Source organism: Anomaloglossus baeobatrachus, chromosome 4, assembly GCF_048569485.1.
Source record: "Anomaloglossus baeobatrachus isolate aAnoBae1 chromosome 4, aAnoBae1.hap1, whole genome shotgun sequence".
Lineage (NCBI taxonomy): Eukaryota > Metazoa > Chordata > Amphibia > Anura > Aromobatidae > Anomaloglossus > Anomaloglossus baeobatrachus.
In genome coordinates this window covers 6,751,908-6,767,044 of record NC_134356.1, presented here as the reverse complement: position 1 = coordinate 6,767,044, position 15,137 = coordinate 6,751,908, and the positions used below count along the sequence as shown (strand labels likewise).

Genomic DNA, 15,137 nt, shown 5'->3' with positions numbered 1-15,137 from the left:
CTCAACCTCGTCCCCGCTCCTCCTCTCAGCCTCGTCCCCGCTCCTTCTCTCAGCCTCGTCCCCGCTCCTCCTCTCAGCCTCGTCTGTGCTCCTCCTCGTCCCCGCTCCTCCTTTCGGCCTCATCCCCGCTCCTCCTCTCGGCCTCGTCTGTGCTCCTCCTCATCCCCGCTCCTCTTCTCTGCCTCGTCACCGCTTCTCCTCTCGGCCTCATCCCCGCTCCTCCTCTCGGCCTCATCCCCGCTCCTCCTCTCGGCCTCGTCCCCGCTCCTCCTCTCAACCTCGTCCCCGCTCCTCCTCTCAACCTCGTCCCCGCTCCTTCTCTCAGCCTCGTCCCCGCTCCTCCTCTCAGCCTCGTCTGTGCTCCTCCTCGTCCCCGCTCCTCCTTTCGGCCTCATCCCCGCTCCTCCTTTTGGCCTCATCCCCGCTCCTCCTCTTGGCCTCGTCTGTGCTCCTCCTCGTCCCCGCTCCTCTTCTCGGCCTTGTCCCCGCTCCTCCTCTCGGCCTTGTCACCGCTTCTCCTCTCGGCCTCATCCCCGCTCCTCCTCTTGGCCTCGTCCCCGCTCCTCCCTCCTCTCTGCATCTTCGTCTCTGCTCCTCTCAGTATCACTACTTCTCCCATCTTCTGTTACTCGCAGTCTTTCTTCCTGTGTGGTTTCCTCCTCAGCCGACCACAAACGTCTCATGAAAGGCGGCAGAGGCCCCAGATCTGAGCCCGAGACCCACCATCACCTTGTTCTCCCTCTTCTTACATTCTGGGGGATTTCACCCTAACTGGCCCAGAGTTGTATTTTTTTTTACACGTCGTGACACTGTATGACGAGACAGATCCTTACCTTGTTCAGTGCTGAATGGCGGCAATTCCAGCTGCAGTGTGGATATCAATGGAGAGTCTCCGCATTATCCTGTCCTCTATGGAGATTCACCACATTATCCTGTCCTCTCTATGGAGAGTCTCCGCATTATCCTGTCCTCTCTATGGAGAGTCTCCGCATTATCCTGTCCTCTCTATGGAGAGTCTCCGCATTATCCTGTCCTCTCTATGGAGAGTCTCCGCATTATCCTGTCCTCTCTATGGAGAGTCTCCGCATTATCCTGTCCTCTCTATGGAGAGTCTCCGCATTATCCTGTCCTCTCTATGGAGAGTCCTCCGCATTATCCTGTCCTCTCTATGGAGAGTCTCCGCATTATCCCGTCCTCTCTATGGAGAGTCTCCGCATTATCCTGTCCTCTCTATGGAGAGTCTCCGCATTATCCCCTCCTCTCTATGGAGATTCTCCACATTATCCTGTCCTCTCTATGGAGAGTCTCCACATTATCCTGTCCTCTCTATGGAGAGTCTCCGCATTATCCTGTCCCTCTCTATGGAGAGTCTCCGCATTATCCTGTCCTCTCTATGGAGAGTCTCCGCATTATCCCGTCCTCTCTATGGAGAGTCTCCACATTATTCTGTCCTCTCTATGGAGAGTCTCGCATTATCCTGTTCCTCGCTATGGAGAGTCTCCGCATTATCCCGTCCTCTCTATGGAGAGTCTACGCATTATCCTGTCCTCTCTATGGAGAGTCTCCACATTATTCTGTCCTCTCTATGGAGAGTCTCCCGCATTATCCTGTTCCTCTCTATGGAGAGTCTCCGCATTATCCCGTCCTCTCTATGGAGAGTCTCCGCATTATCCTGTCCTCTCTATGGGGAGTCTCCGCATTATCCTGTCCCTCTCTATGGAGAGTCTTTGCATTATCCCCTCCTCTCTATGGAGAGTCTCCGCATTATCCTGTCCTTTCTATGGAGAGTCTCCGCATTATCCTGTCCTCTCTATGGAGAGTCTCCGCATTATCCTGTCCTCTCTTGCATTTGTCTTTCGAGGGCGACCAGCTTCTTGGGGGACTTTGAAAGAGTTTGTGATGTTGTAAAGATGCATTAAAATCACAGACTTGGAAAGACAGACGTCTCTTGCTATGGCTGATAGGGTCACCCCATGGCCTTCATCTGGACAACCTGCTGCTGGAGGGTTTCAGTCACTTTGGAATGTCAAAGTCAGTGCAAACTGGAAAGTTCTGCGCCCAGTTACACAGGGATTGTCAGATAATGAAGGAAATTAGCACCAGGTGCAGATTATCACCAATAACCTGCAGGATCTGACAGTGTTCTCTAATTGTGATCCGTGTTCTCTAATTGTGATCCGCGTTCTCTAATTGTGATCCGCGCTCTCTAACATTTAGGAAACTGTGTTCTCTAATTTTCCTCTCCAGTGTGTGTCCATCAGCAGAATCGTGAGCGCAGCTCTGGAGTACAGGAGCAGTTATATAATGCGTGTGCACAGTGGGCCCAGTGCCGGCACCGGCAGCCGGGTCTGGATGGTGCGGATCTGTCCGGATTCTCCCGGTTGCAGTCTCTCGGTGTACCCCTCCCTTTGTTGTGCAGCGGGGGGGAGGGGCGGTGTGTGTAAACCTCTGGGATGTGACGGTGCTCGGCCTCCCGCAGCAGCAGTACAAGGGTCAGTGGACTGTCGTCCAGCGCAGGTCCGAGGGGCGGAGTCGGACTTCTAGCGTTGGCGTCCTGGGAGTCTGGCTCCGCCCTCGGCGCAGGCGTCCTTGTCCATGGACAGTTCCTGTAAGTGACTGTGCGTGTCTCCTGCAGGTGGAGAACGGGGATAGTTATACAGTGATGATGTCAGAATAGTGAATAGCCCGCAGGCGATGACCTCACAGCGCAGGCGATGACCTCACAGCGCAGGCGATGACCTCACAGCGCAGGCGATGACCTCACAGCGCAGGCGATGACCTCACAGCGCAGGCGATGACCTCACAGCGCAGGCGACGACCTCACAGCGCAGGCGACGACCTCACAGCGCAGGCGACGACCTCACAGCGCAGGCGACGACCTCACAGCGCAGGCGACGACCTCACAGCGCAGGCGACGACCTCACAGCGCAGGCGATGGACTCACAGCGCAGGCGATGGACTCACAGCGCAGGCGATGACCTCACAGCGCAGGCGATGACCTCACAGCGCAGAAGATGACCTCACAGCGCAGGCGATGACCTCACAGCGCAGGCGATGACCTCACAGCGCAGGCGATGACCTCACAGCGCAGAAGATGACCTCACAGCGCAGGCGATGACCTCACAGCGCAGGCGATGACCTCACAGCGCAGGCGATGACCTCACAGCGCAGCTGCGCAGTCTGTGACCTTATTAGTACAGAAGCTTCTTCCTATAGAAATGTCGCAGCGTGGCGTGTAACAGATGCAGACACCGGAATCATGACGTCACGTATTGGGAGTGTGAGGGGGGCGGTGACGTCAGTGTCAGGAGGAGGTGGTGACGTCATGAGCTGCACGGCCTGTAGTGACGTCAGACGTTACCGAGCGGCCCCCTGTGCTGTGCACTGGTGACGTCACGCGGGATTATGGCGGTGTCTCTGCTGACGTCACCCGCGCTCTATATACGGCCGCGGTGGAGGAGGGGGCGCGGTCACGTGTCGGGGGCTTCTCTCGCGCAGGATTTGGATGATGGAGACGGCGGCTGAGGCCGGACACCAGGTAACGCGGGACCGGGCCCCCCTCCTCCGGGCTCCGTTATCAGCAGCGTCACGTGACCCGCGCTCTCCGCTGCCCGGGACGTCCGTTATTGTCCCGGTGCGCGCGCCGCCATAACCCGCTGCCATGTGCGCGCGGTGACTGCAGGACGCGGCTGTCCGGGGCAAGACGAGGCCGCACACCGGCTGTCACCGCGACCGCTGAGGGCTTGGTTCCTCCTAGTAACCAATGAGGGGCCGGCTTTCACTCCCCTTATTAACCAATGAGGCGTCGGCTGTCACTAGCGACCAATGAGGAGTCGACTCTTTCTATTAACCAATGAGGGGCCAGCTTTCACTCCCCTTATTAACCAATGAGGCGTCGGCTGTCACTAGCGACCAATGAGGAGTCGACTCTTTCTATTAACCAATGAGGGGCCGGTTCTCACTCCCACAAGTGACCAATGACTAGTCGCTCTTCTCAGTCCCTGTAGCAACCAATGAGAGATTGGTTGTAACTACACCTAGCAACCATACAGGGTTTGTCTCTCACTGCCCCTAGCAACCAATGATGGGTGCGGCACTGTCTGTCCCTAGCAACCAATGATGGGTCCGGTACTGGCTGCCCCTAGCAACCAATGATGGGTCCGGCTCTGGCTGCCCCTAGCAACCAATGATGGGTCCGGCACTGGCTGCCCCTAGCAACCAACCAATGATTGCCCAGCACTGGCTGCCCCTAGCAACCAATGATGGGTCCGGCACTGGCTGCCCCTAGCAACCAATGATGGGTCCGGCACTGGCTGCCCCTAGCAACCAATGATGGGTGTGGCACTGGCTGCCCCTAGCAACCAATGATGGGTCCGGCTCTGGCTGTCCCTAGCAACCAATGATGGGTCCAGCTCTGGCTGTCCCTAGCAACCAATGATGGGTGTGGCACTGGCTGCCCCTAGCAACCAATGATGGGTCCGGCTCTGGCTGTCCCTAGCAACCAATGATGGGTCCAGCTCTGGCTGTCCCTAGCAACCAATGATGGGTCCGGCTCTGGCTGTCCCTAGCACCCAACCAATGATTGCCCAGCACTGGCTGCCCCTAGCAACCAATGATGGGTCCGGCACTGGATGCCCCTAGCAACCAATGATGGGTCCGGCACTGGCTGCCCCTAGCAACCAATGATGGGTGTGGCACTGGCTGCCCCTAGCAACCAATGATGGGTCCGGCTCTGGCTGTCCCTAGCAACCAATGATGGGTCCAGCTCTGGCTGTCCCTAGCAACCAATGATGGGTCCGGCTCTGGCTGTCCCTAGCACCCAACCAATGATTGCCCAGCACTGGCTGCCCCTAGCAACCAATGATGGGTCCGGCACTGGATGCCCCTAGCAACCAATGATGGGTCCGGCACTGGCTGCCCCTAGCAACCAATGATGGGTCCGGCGCTGGCTGCCCCTAGCAACCAATGATGGGTCCTGTACTGGCTGCCCCTAGCAACCAACCAATGATTGCCCAGCACTGGCTGCCCCTAGCAACCAATGATGGGTCCGGCACTGGCTGCCCCTAGCAACCAATGATGGGTCCGGCACTGGCTGCCCCTAGCAACCAATGATGGGTGTGGCACTGGCTGCCCCTAGCAACCAATGATGGGTCCGGCTCTGGCTGTCCCTAGCAACCAATGATGGGTCCGGCTCTGGCTGTCCCTAGCAACCAATGATGGGTCCGGCTCTGGCTGTCCCTAGCAACCAACCAATGATGGGTCCGGCTCTGGCTGTCCCTAGCACCCAACCAATTCGGTGTACAGTTCTATGCGTCATGTGGTGATGTTCCGGCTGTTTCCTCATCTGCAGTGCGGTGACCCGGCGTCCTCCCGCCCTGCGCTCATGTGATCCTGATAGTAGTATTACGATATCGCGGGTAATGGCGCGTGAGGCGGCTAATCATTATAGAAAGAAACCGCGTAACGTGCTGGAGGCAAAATGAGAGAGGCCGCAGCCAGCAGAGGTCACCCCGACTGCGGGAGAAAGGACACCCCGACTCTGGCAGAAAGCGACGTTCCGGCTGCGTCAGAGAGTGGCGTCCCGCGCCCCGGCTGCGTCAGAGAGTGGCGTCCCGCGCCCCGGCTGCGTCAGAGAGTGGCGTCCCGCGCCCCGGCTGCGTCAGAGAGTGGCGTCCCGCGCCCCGGCTGCGTCAGAGAGTGGCGTCCCGCGCCCCGGCTGCGTCAGAGAGTGGCGTCCCGCGCCCCGGCTGCGTCAGAGAGTGGCGTCCCGCGCCCCGGCTGCGTCAGAGAGTGGCGTCCCGCGCCCCGGCTGCGTCAGAGAGTGGCGTCCCGCGCCCCGGCTGCGTCAGAGAGTGGCGTCCCGCGCCCCGGCTGCGTCAGAGAGTGGCGTCCCGCGCCCCGGCTGCGTCAGAGAGTGGCGTCCCGCGCCCCGGCTGCGTCAGAGAGTGGCGTCCCGCGCCCCGGCTGCGTCAGAGAGTGGCGTCCCGCGCCCCGGCTGCGTCAGAGAGTGGCGTCCCGCGCCCCGGCTGCGTCAGAGAGTGGCGTCCCGCGCCCCGGCTGCGTCAGAGAGCGGCGTCCCGCGCCCCGTCTGCGTCAGAGAGCGGCGTCCCGCGCCCCGTCTGCGTCAGAGAGCGGCGTCCCGCGCCCCGTCTGCGTCAGAGAGCGGCGTCCCGCGCCCCGTCTGCGTCAGAGAGCGGCGTCCCGCGCCCCGTCTGCGTCAGAGAGCGGCGTCCCGCGCCCCGTCTGCGTCAGAGAGCGGCGTCCCGCGCCCCGTCTGCGTCAGAGAGCGGCGTCCCGCGCCCCGTCTGCGTCAGAGAGCGGCGTCCCGCGCCCCGGCTGCGTCAGAGAGCGACGCCCCGGCTGCGTCAGAGAGCGGCGTCCCGCGCCCCGGCTGCGTCAGAGAGCGACGTCCCGCGCCCCGAATGCGTCAGAACCACTTCAGTAATGGGTAGCTTTGTTAGTTGCTGAGGCAGACATGAAACTCCAGAAAAGAGGTTGTGCAGCAGCTGTGTCCCGGTACATTATGAGTGATTCCTGTAATAACCTGATGATGTGCAGGAGCCGCCGACCCCCGAGCTCATCTCCGTCTCTTCTGTTTGTTTTCTCTACAGAACTGCAAAAATGGCTGCGAAAACGGGACGAACGGGACCCCCGGATGTGAGGAGCGCGTGCCCGGAGCCTTCAGGGTGAGTGACGGGGGCGGCGCTGACAACCTGTCACATGTACAGGCCGGGTGTCAGCGGTAATACATGAGGAGCTGTATATAAGGGGTGTGGCCTCGTCATTATATCAGTGATGTCATCACCAGGGGGCGGGGCTGACAACCCCTCACACATATACACAGGCAGGTTGTCAGCAGTAATGATGTCCGTGTTGTCAGGGGCAGGACAGATTCTCCTGTACTCTGGGTGGGGGTTGGGTGTGTATTTTCCCTGGTGTGGGGGGGTCTCTCACTTTCGGACCCCGCTGTCACCTGTCGCTGACCCCGCTGTCACCTGTCGCTGACCCCGCTGTCACCTGTCGCTGACCCCGCTGTCACCTGTCGCTGACCCCGCTGTCACCTGTCGCTGACCCCGCTGTCACCTGTCGTTGACCCCGCTGTCAGGAGCAGAGGCTGCGGCTGTAATCCGTTCTATGGTTGTTGGCGGATCGAGTGTCTCCAGTTACCAGATCTCCGTGGCTTTGCAGAATGTGGTCTGCGGTGGGGGCCGCCACGACGAGCGATGTCAGTGGTGCAGGGTCTGACACTCCCCCCACAGCTCATCATGGAGGAAAGGCCTACACTTCAATACACTGTGCGGTGAGGTCATGAGGAGGGTGACTGACTGATGGAAGCGTCTGATGGGTGGCAGCGGCTCACGTGTATGCAGGGCATTACACCCATCATGGTCGAGGTGTGAGGGTCCCCAGTAACTAGCTGTTACCCCTGCAGTGGTGGGCACCCTCATTGTCTGCCGTTCCTCTGGCGGCGGTGTACGCCCTCGTTGTCTGCCGTTCCCCCTCGTTGTCTGCCGTTCCCCCTCGTTGTCTGCCGTTCCCCCTCGTTGTCTGCCGTTCCCCCCTCGTTGTCTGCCGTTCCCCCCTCGTTGTCTGCCGTTCCCCCCCTCGTTGTCTGCCGTTCCCCCCTCGTTGTCTGCCGTTCCCCCCTCGTTGCCTGCCGTCCCCCCCCCCCCTCGTTGTCTGCCGTTCCTCCCCCCCTCGTTGTCTGCCGTTCCTCCCCCCCTCGTTGTCTGCCGTTCCCCCCCCCCTCGTCTGCCGTTCCCCCCCCCCCCCTCGTTGTCTGCCGTTCCCCCCCCCCCTCGTTGTCTGCCGTTCCTCCCCCCCCCTCGTTGTCTGCCGTTCCTCCCCCCCTCGTTGTCTGCCGTTCCCCCCCCCCCCCCCCTCGTCTGCCGTTCCTCCCCCCCTCGTTGTGTGCCGTTCCCCCTTGTTGTCTGCCGTTCCCCCGGTGGTGGTGGGTGCCCTCGTTGTCTGCCATTCCCCCGGTGGCGGTGGTGCGCACCCTCTTCTCCTCGTGCACAGCACAGTATGGGGGTATCGGCCCCTCCTGACCTCGGGAGTCCCGCCTGACGACATCTGGCCGCTCCGCACATTCCTGCGGCTATTTCTGTCCGGTCTTATTTTATCCTCGCTCTGATCTTCTGCCTCCTGCTGGGGATTAACGAACCTCCCGGAGGGTGAAAGAGTGAGAGAGGCTCCGTTACTGTCCTCCTTTATCAGCCGCTTCTGCTTTTGACCCATCTTCATTTCCGGAGTATCAGGATGAAGCTGATGAATTACAAATCCAGAATAGGAGAGACGTGGTGCGGCGGCGGAGCCCCCCGTAGGGAAGCCGTGGTGCGGCGGTGGAGCCCTCTGTGGGGAAGCCGTGGTGCGGCAGAGGAGCCCCCTGTAGGGAAGCCGTGGTGCGGCAGAGGCGGCGGTGGAGCCCTCTGTGGGGAAGCCGTGGTGCAGCAGAGGAGCCCCCTGTAGGGAAGCAGTGGTGCGGCAGAGGAGCCCCCTGTAGGGAAGCCGTGGTGCGGCAGAGGCGGCGGTGGAGCCCTCTGTGGGGAAGCCGTGGTGCGGCAGAGGAGCCCCCTGTAGGAAAGCAGTGGTGCGGCAGAGGAGCCCCCTGTAGGGAAGCCGTGGTGCGGCAGAGGAGCCCCCTGTAGGGAAGCCGTGGTGCGGCAGAGGCGGCGGTGGAGCCTTCTGTGGGGAAGCCGTGGTGCGGCAGAGGAGCCCCCTGTAGGGAAGCCGTGGTGCGGCAGAGGCGGCGGTGGAGCCCTCTGTGGGGAAGCCGTGGTGCAGCAGAGGAGCCCCCTGTAGGGAAGCAGTGGTGCGGCAGAGGAGCCCCCTGTAGGGAAGCCGTGGTGCGGCAGAGGCGGCGGTGGAGCCCTCTGTGGGGAAGCCGTGGTGCGGCAGAGGAGCCCCCTGTAGGAAAGCAGTGGTGCGGCAGAGGAGCCCCCTGTAGGGAAGCCGTGGTGCGGCAGAGGAGCCCCCTGTAGGGAAGCCGTGGTGCGGCAGAGGCGGCGGTGGAGCCTTCTGTGGGGAAGCCGTGGTGCGGCAGAGGAGCCCCCTGTGGGGAAGCCGTGGTGCGGCAGAGGCGGCGGCGGAGCCCCCTGTAGCGGCGCTTCATGGCTGATCTGTTGGTCCCTGCAGTCTGGGAATCTTCCTGGGGTCTATATGCCAGCTCCATCCTCACAGTTTCAGTGGTGAGGGTTTCTGCAGAGCTGGGGGCCTCTCGTTGTCTCGTGCAGGGCTGGGGGCCCCTCGTTGTCTCGTGCGGGGCTGGGGGGCCCCTCGTTGTCTCGTGCGGGGCTGGGGGGCCCCTCGTTGTCTCGTGCGGGGCTGGGGGGCCCCTCGTTGTCTCGTGCGGGGCTGGGGGGCCCCTCGTTGTCTCGTGCGGGGCTGGGGGGCCCCTCGTTGTCTCGTGCGGGGCTGGGGGGCCCCTCGTTGTCTCGTGCGGGGCTGGGGGGCCCCTCGTTGTCTCGTGCGGGGCTGGGGGGCCCCTCGTTGTCTCGTGCGGGGCTGGGGGGCCCCTCGTTGTCTTGTGCAGGGTGGACACATTACAGGAGGTTCCCCTTTTAGCGCTCCCGGTCTTTGCGTTGTCCCCTTTTGGGCCGGACACAAGTCTCCGATCTCCGATTTCTTGGCGAAAATCTACAAAGAGGTCGTTGTTCTGAGATCACAAAATTAGATTTTGGTGATCCGAAAACAAAGAGGGGGGAGAGGGATCACCAAAATCTACCGGAGTGATCCTATTACTGCCGTAATCCCCCATGTTCCAGAACAGATTACACAGAACCCCACTAATTACCACCAGGGCGGGGGTCTCACACGTGAACATCGGGGGGTGCGGGGCCCGGCGAGGCTGTGGGAGCAGTAATGCATCGCAGCACGAGAGGTACAAAGATGGAGGAACTGACACCTGCAATAGGACTTTATAAAGTGCAGATACACGGCCTGGAGCCGGCGGCTGAGATGCAGGTGATACAGGATCCACGTGACTGAGCGGTCTGCAGATCAGGATCTCTTCACTGCCCTAGACCACCAGGGATGTTACCCTCATCTGCCCTAGACCACCAGGGATGGTATTACTGTTACCCTCATCTGCCCTAGACCACCAGGGATGGTATTACTGTTACCCTCATCTGCCCTAGACCACCAGGGATGGTATTATTGTTACCCTTCTCTGCCCTAGACCACCAGGGATGGTATTATTGTTACCCTTCTCTGCCCTAGACCACCAGGGATGGTATTATTGTTACCCTTCTCTGCCCTAGACCACCAGGGATGGTATTATTGTTACCCTTCTCTGCCCTAGACCACCAGGGATGGTATTATTGTTACCCTTCTCTGCCCTAGACCACCAGGGATGGTATTATTGTTAGGTTAACAAACAAAAAATTCTTAAAACATCCAACTTATTAAATATACGCAATAGATGGGTGTATAGAGCAAAAAACTCCATAAAAAAGTAACCAGATGGTAGCTGTGTGCTGTGGGTGAAAAACGGGTCATATATACTATATACTGAGGATATATGAGGACCCTGGAGCTGCCCCGAGGCACCGACCCCTCCTAACTGTGGAGGTCACCCCCCTGAATAAATGGCGCCCCCCCCCCCCCTCGCTCACCCTCGGAGACCCTAGAAGAGCCCCTAATCTAGAACTCGCCGGCACCAAATTATCCACAAATAACCCAACTCCCCAAGGTGTGACGCAGACGCACTACACGCACCAGTCACCAGAGCCGCAGTGCACAGAAACCAATGACTGAGTCTCCAAACAAGGGGCAGAAACAGGAGACACGGGCCAAGCGGGGAAAAAGAGGAAAAACAGAACTTCCCTTTCTCCAAAAACGGCCTCAACGCGTTTCTCCTGTGCGTCCAGTTCATCTGGAGGTCGGAGCGGGGCTTAGAGGCCCCAGGATGAGGTGGAGGCTGGAGGCCAGAGCGGGGCGTAGAGGCCCCAGGATGAGGTGGAGGCCGGAGCGGGGCGTAGAGGCCCCAGGATGAGGTGGAGGCCGGAGCGGGGCGTAGAGGCCCCAGGATGAGGTGGAGGCCGGAGCGGGGCGTAGAGGGCCCAGGATGAGGTGGAGGCTGGAGGCCAGAGCGGGGCGTAGAGGCCCCAGGATGAGGTGGAGGCCGGAGCGGGGCGTAGAGGCCCCAGGATGAGGTGGAGGCCGGAGCGGGGCGTAGAGGGCCCAGGATGAGGTGGAGGCTGGAGCGGGGCGTAGATGCCCCAGGATGAGTTGGAGGCTGGAGGTCGGAGCGGGGCTTAGAGGCCCCAGGATGAGGTGGAGGCCGGAGGCCAGAGCGGGGCGTAGAGGCCCCAGGATGAGGTGGAGGCCGGAGCGGGGCGTAGAGGCCCCAGGATGAGGTGGAGGCCGGAGCGGGGCGTAGAGGGCCCAGGATGAGGTGGAGGCTGGAGGCCGGAGCGGGGCGTAGAGGCCCCAGGATGAGGTGGAGGCTGGAGGCCAGAGCGGGGCGTAGAGGCCCCAGGATGAGGTGGAGGCCGGAGCGGGGCGTAGAGGCCCCAGGATGAGGTGGAGGCCGGAGCGGGGCGTAGAGGCCCCAGGATGAGGTGGAGGCCGGAGCGGGGCGTAGAGGGCCCAGGATGAGGTGGAGGCTGGAGGCCGGAGCGGGGCGTAGAGGCCCCAGGATGAGGTGGAGGCTGGAGGCCAGAGCGGGGCGTAGAGGCCCCAGGATGAGGTGGAGGCCGGAGCGGGGCGTAGAGGCCCCAGGATGAGGTGGAGGCCGGAGCGGGGCGTAGAGGCCCCAGGATGAGGTGGAGGCCGGAGCGGGGCGTAGAGGCCCCAGGATGAGGTGGAGGCCGGAGCGGGGCGTAGAGGCCCCAGGATGAGGTGGAGGCCGGAGCGGGGCGTAGAGGCCCCAGGATGAGGTGGAGGCTGGAGGCCGTGTTTGGAGGGTCACATCTGAAGGGAAGTTGTTTTTCCTCTTTTTCCCGCTTGGCCCGTGTCTCCTGTTTCTGCCCCTTGTTTGGAGACTGTCATTGGTCTGTGCACTGCGGCTCTGGTGACTGGTGCGTGTAGTGCGTCTGCGTCACACATTGGGGAGTTGGGTTATTTGTGGATAATTTGGTGCGGCAGGTTCTGGCTTACGGACCGTTATAGGGTGAGCGGTGGGGGTGGGGGGGCGCTATTTGTTCAGGGGGCGACCTCCGCAGTCAGGGCGGTCGGTGCCTCGGGGCGGCTCCAGGGTCCTCAGTATATATTATATACGACCCGTTTTTCACCCACAGCACACGGCTACATCTGTTACTTTTTATGGAGTTTTTTTCTATATATAAATAATATATATTTACACCCTCTTATTGTGTATATTTAATAACTTGGATGTTTTGGGAATTTTTGGTTGTTAACCCACTTTTTGGATTCCTCTCACGTTGAAATTAGTTAGACGTGTTATTATTGTTACCCTCATCTGCCCTAGACCACCAGGGATGTTACCCTCATCTGCCCTAGACCACCAGGGATGTTACCCTCATCTGCCCTAGACCACCAGGGATGTTATTATTGTTACCCTCATCTGCCCTAAACCACCAGGGATGTTACCCTCATCTGCCCTAGACCACCAGGGATGTTATTATTGTTACCCTCATCTGCCTTAAACCACCAGGGATGTTACCCTCATCTGCCCTAGACCACCAGGGATGTTATTATTGTTACCCTCATCTGCCTTAAACCACCAGGGATGTTACCCTCATCTGCCCTAGACCACCAGGGATGTTACCCTCATCTGCCCTAGACCACCAGGGATGTTATTATTGTTACCCTCATCTGCCTTAAACCACCAGGGATGTTACCCTCATCTGCCCTAGACCACCAGGGATGTTACCCTCATCTGCCCTAGACCACCAGGGATGTTATTATTGTTACCCTCATCTGCCTTAAACCACCAGGGATGTTACCCTCATCTGCCCTAGACCACCAGGGATGTTACCCTCATCTGCCCTAGACCACCAGGGATGTTATTATTGTTACCCTCATCTGCCTTAAACCACCAGGGATGTTACCCTCATCTGCCCTAGACCACCAGGGATGTTACCCTCATCTGCCCTAGACCACCAGGGATGTTATTATTGTTACCCTCATCTGCCTTAAACCACCAGGGATGTTACCCTCATCTGCCCTAGACCACCAGGGATGTTATTATTGTTACCCTCATCTGCCTTAAACCACCAGGGATGTTACCCTCATCTGCCCTAGACCACCAGGGATGTTACCCTCATCTGCCCTAGACCACCAGGGATGTTATTATTGTTACCCTCATCTGCCTTAAACCACCAGGGATGTTACCCTCATCTGCCCTAGACCACCAGGGATGTTACCCTCATCTGCCCTAGACCACCAGGGATGTTATTATTGTTACCCTCATCTGCCTTAAACCACCAGGGATGTTACCCTCATCTGCCCTAGACCACCAGGGATGTTATTATTGTTACCCTCATCTGCCTTAAACCACCAGGGATGTTACCCTCATCTGCCCTAGACCACCAGGGATGTTATTATTGTTACCCTCATCTGCCCTAGACCACCAGGGATGTTACCCTCATCTGCCCTAGACCACCAGGGATGTTATTATTGTTACCCTCATCTGCCCTAGACCACCAGGGATGTTACCCTCATCTGCCCTAGACCACCAGGGATGTTACCCTCATCTGCCCTAGACCACCAGGGATGTTACCCTCATCTGCCCTAGACCACCAGGGATGTTACCCTCATCTGCCCTAGACCACCAGGGATGGTATTATTGTTACCCTCATCTGCCTTAGACCACCAGGGATGTTATTATTGTTACCCTCATCTGCCCTAGACCACCAGGGATGTTACCCTCATCTGCCCTAGACCACCAGGGATGGTATTATTGTTACCCTCATCTGCCCTAGACCACCAGGGATGGTATTATTGTTACCCTCATCTGCCTTAGACCACCAGGGATGGTATTATTGTTACCCTCATCTGCCTTAGACCACCAGGGATGTTATTATTGTTACCCTCATCTGCCCTAGACCACCAGGGATGTTACCCTCATCTGCCCTAGACCACCAGGGATGTTATTATTGTTACCCTCATCTGCCCTAGACCACCAGGGATGTTACCCTCATCTGCCCTAGACCACCAGGGATGGTATTATTGTTACCCTCATCTGCCCTAGACCACCAGGGATGGTATTATTGTTACCCTCATCTGCCTTAGACCACCAGGGATGGTATTATTGTTACCCTCATCTGCCCTAGACCACCAGGGATGTTACCATCTCCCCCTTCACTGTATCTGAGATGGTACCTCACACTGCTGGGGTCGGGGGGTCCAGAGGTGTACTTGCCCAGGCGCCCCCTGCTGGTCCTGTGGCATCATTGCTGTGCAGTGGCGGCAGGGCTGAACCTGCGCTGAACCCCATTCATTCCGAGTCGGGGGGTCCGTGCATGCTCTCGATAAGACATCACTGCTAATGGTGGGAGACCCCATTAATCACCCGTCTGTTTACACCAATCCGGTCACAGCCTGACGCTGGAGATGCTGCAGTAAGAGTCAGAAATAAAATTAAAGGGATTTGTAAATTTTTGCAGTTGTGACCGGAGGGCACAGGGTACAAATCTGGAGTTTCCCTTTAAGAGCCTGGGTTTACTGATGTCATGACTGGTGCGCTTCCTCACAGTGTCGGTGCTGACGCCTCCCGGGTGGCCGCAGTGTCGGTGCTGACGCCTCCCGGGTGGCCGCAGTGTCGGTGCTGACGCCTCCCGGGTGGCCGCAGTGTCGGTGCTGACGCCTCCCGGGTGGCCGCAGTGTCGGTGCTGACGCCTCCCGGGTGGCCGCAGTGTCGGTGCTGACGCCTCCCGGGTGGCCGCAGTGTCGGTGCTGACGCCTCCCGGGTGGCCGCAGTGTCGGTGCTGACGCCTCCCGGGTGGCCGCAGTGTCGGTGCTGACGCCTCCCGGGTGGCCGCAGTGTCGGTGCTGACGCCTCCCGGGTGGCCGCAGTGTCGGTGCTTCTGCCGGCTCAGCTTTTATCAGTGTTTGTATTCCTGGATGTCGGCCTCTACAAGGTCACTTCCCTGCTGTTGACTCAGTGCGTTGTATTTTCCGTGTTTGGGGTTACTCCGTGTCACAGTATAATGTGGGGGACACACGATCGTATA

General features: G+C 59.5%; 1 protein-coding gene across 2 annotated transcripts in view; it reads left to right on the top strand.

The window, feature by feature from the left end:
• BCAT1 (branched chain amino acid transaminase 1) overlaps window positions 1-15,137 on the top strand; it is a 66,110-nt gene that overhangs the window by 27,530 nt on the left and 23,443 nt on the right. Inside the window, exons 1-2 of one of the 2 annotated variants that reach the window (XM_075343515.1) lie at window positions 3,435-3,538; window positions 6,612-6,686. In XM_075343515.1, coding sequence (XP_075199630.1) covers window positions 3,506-3,538; window positions 6,612-6,686 — 108 coding nt within the window. In that variant the 5' untranslated portion in view covers window positions 3,435-3,505. Of the gene's footprint in view, window positions 1-3,434; window positions 3,539-6,611; window positions 6,687-15,137 lie in introns of those variants that run through there. The other variant, XM_075343516.1, reaches the window with a different exon arrangement.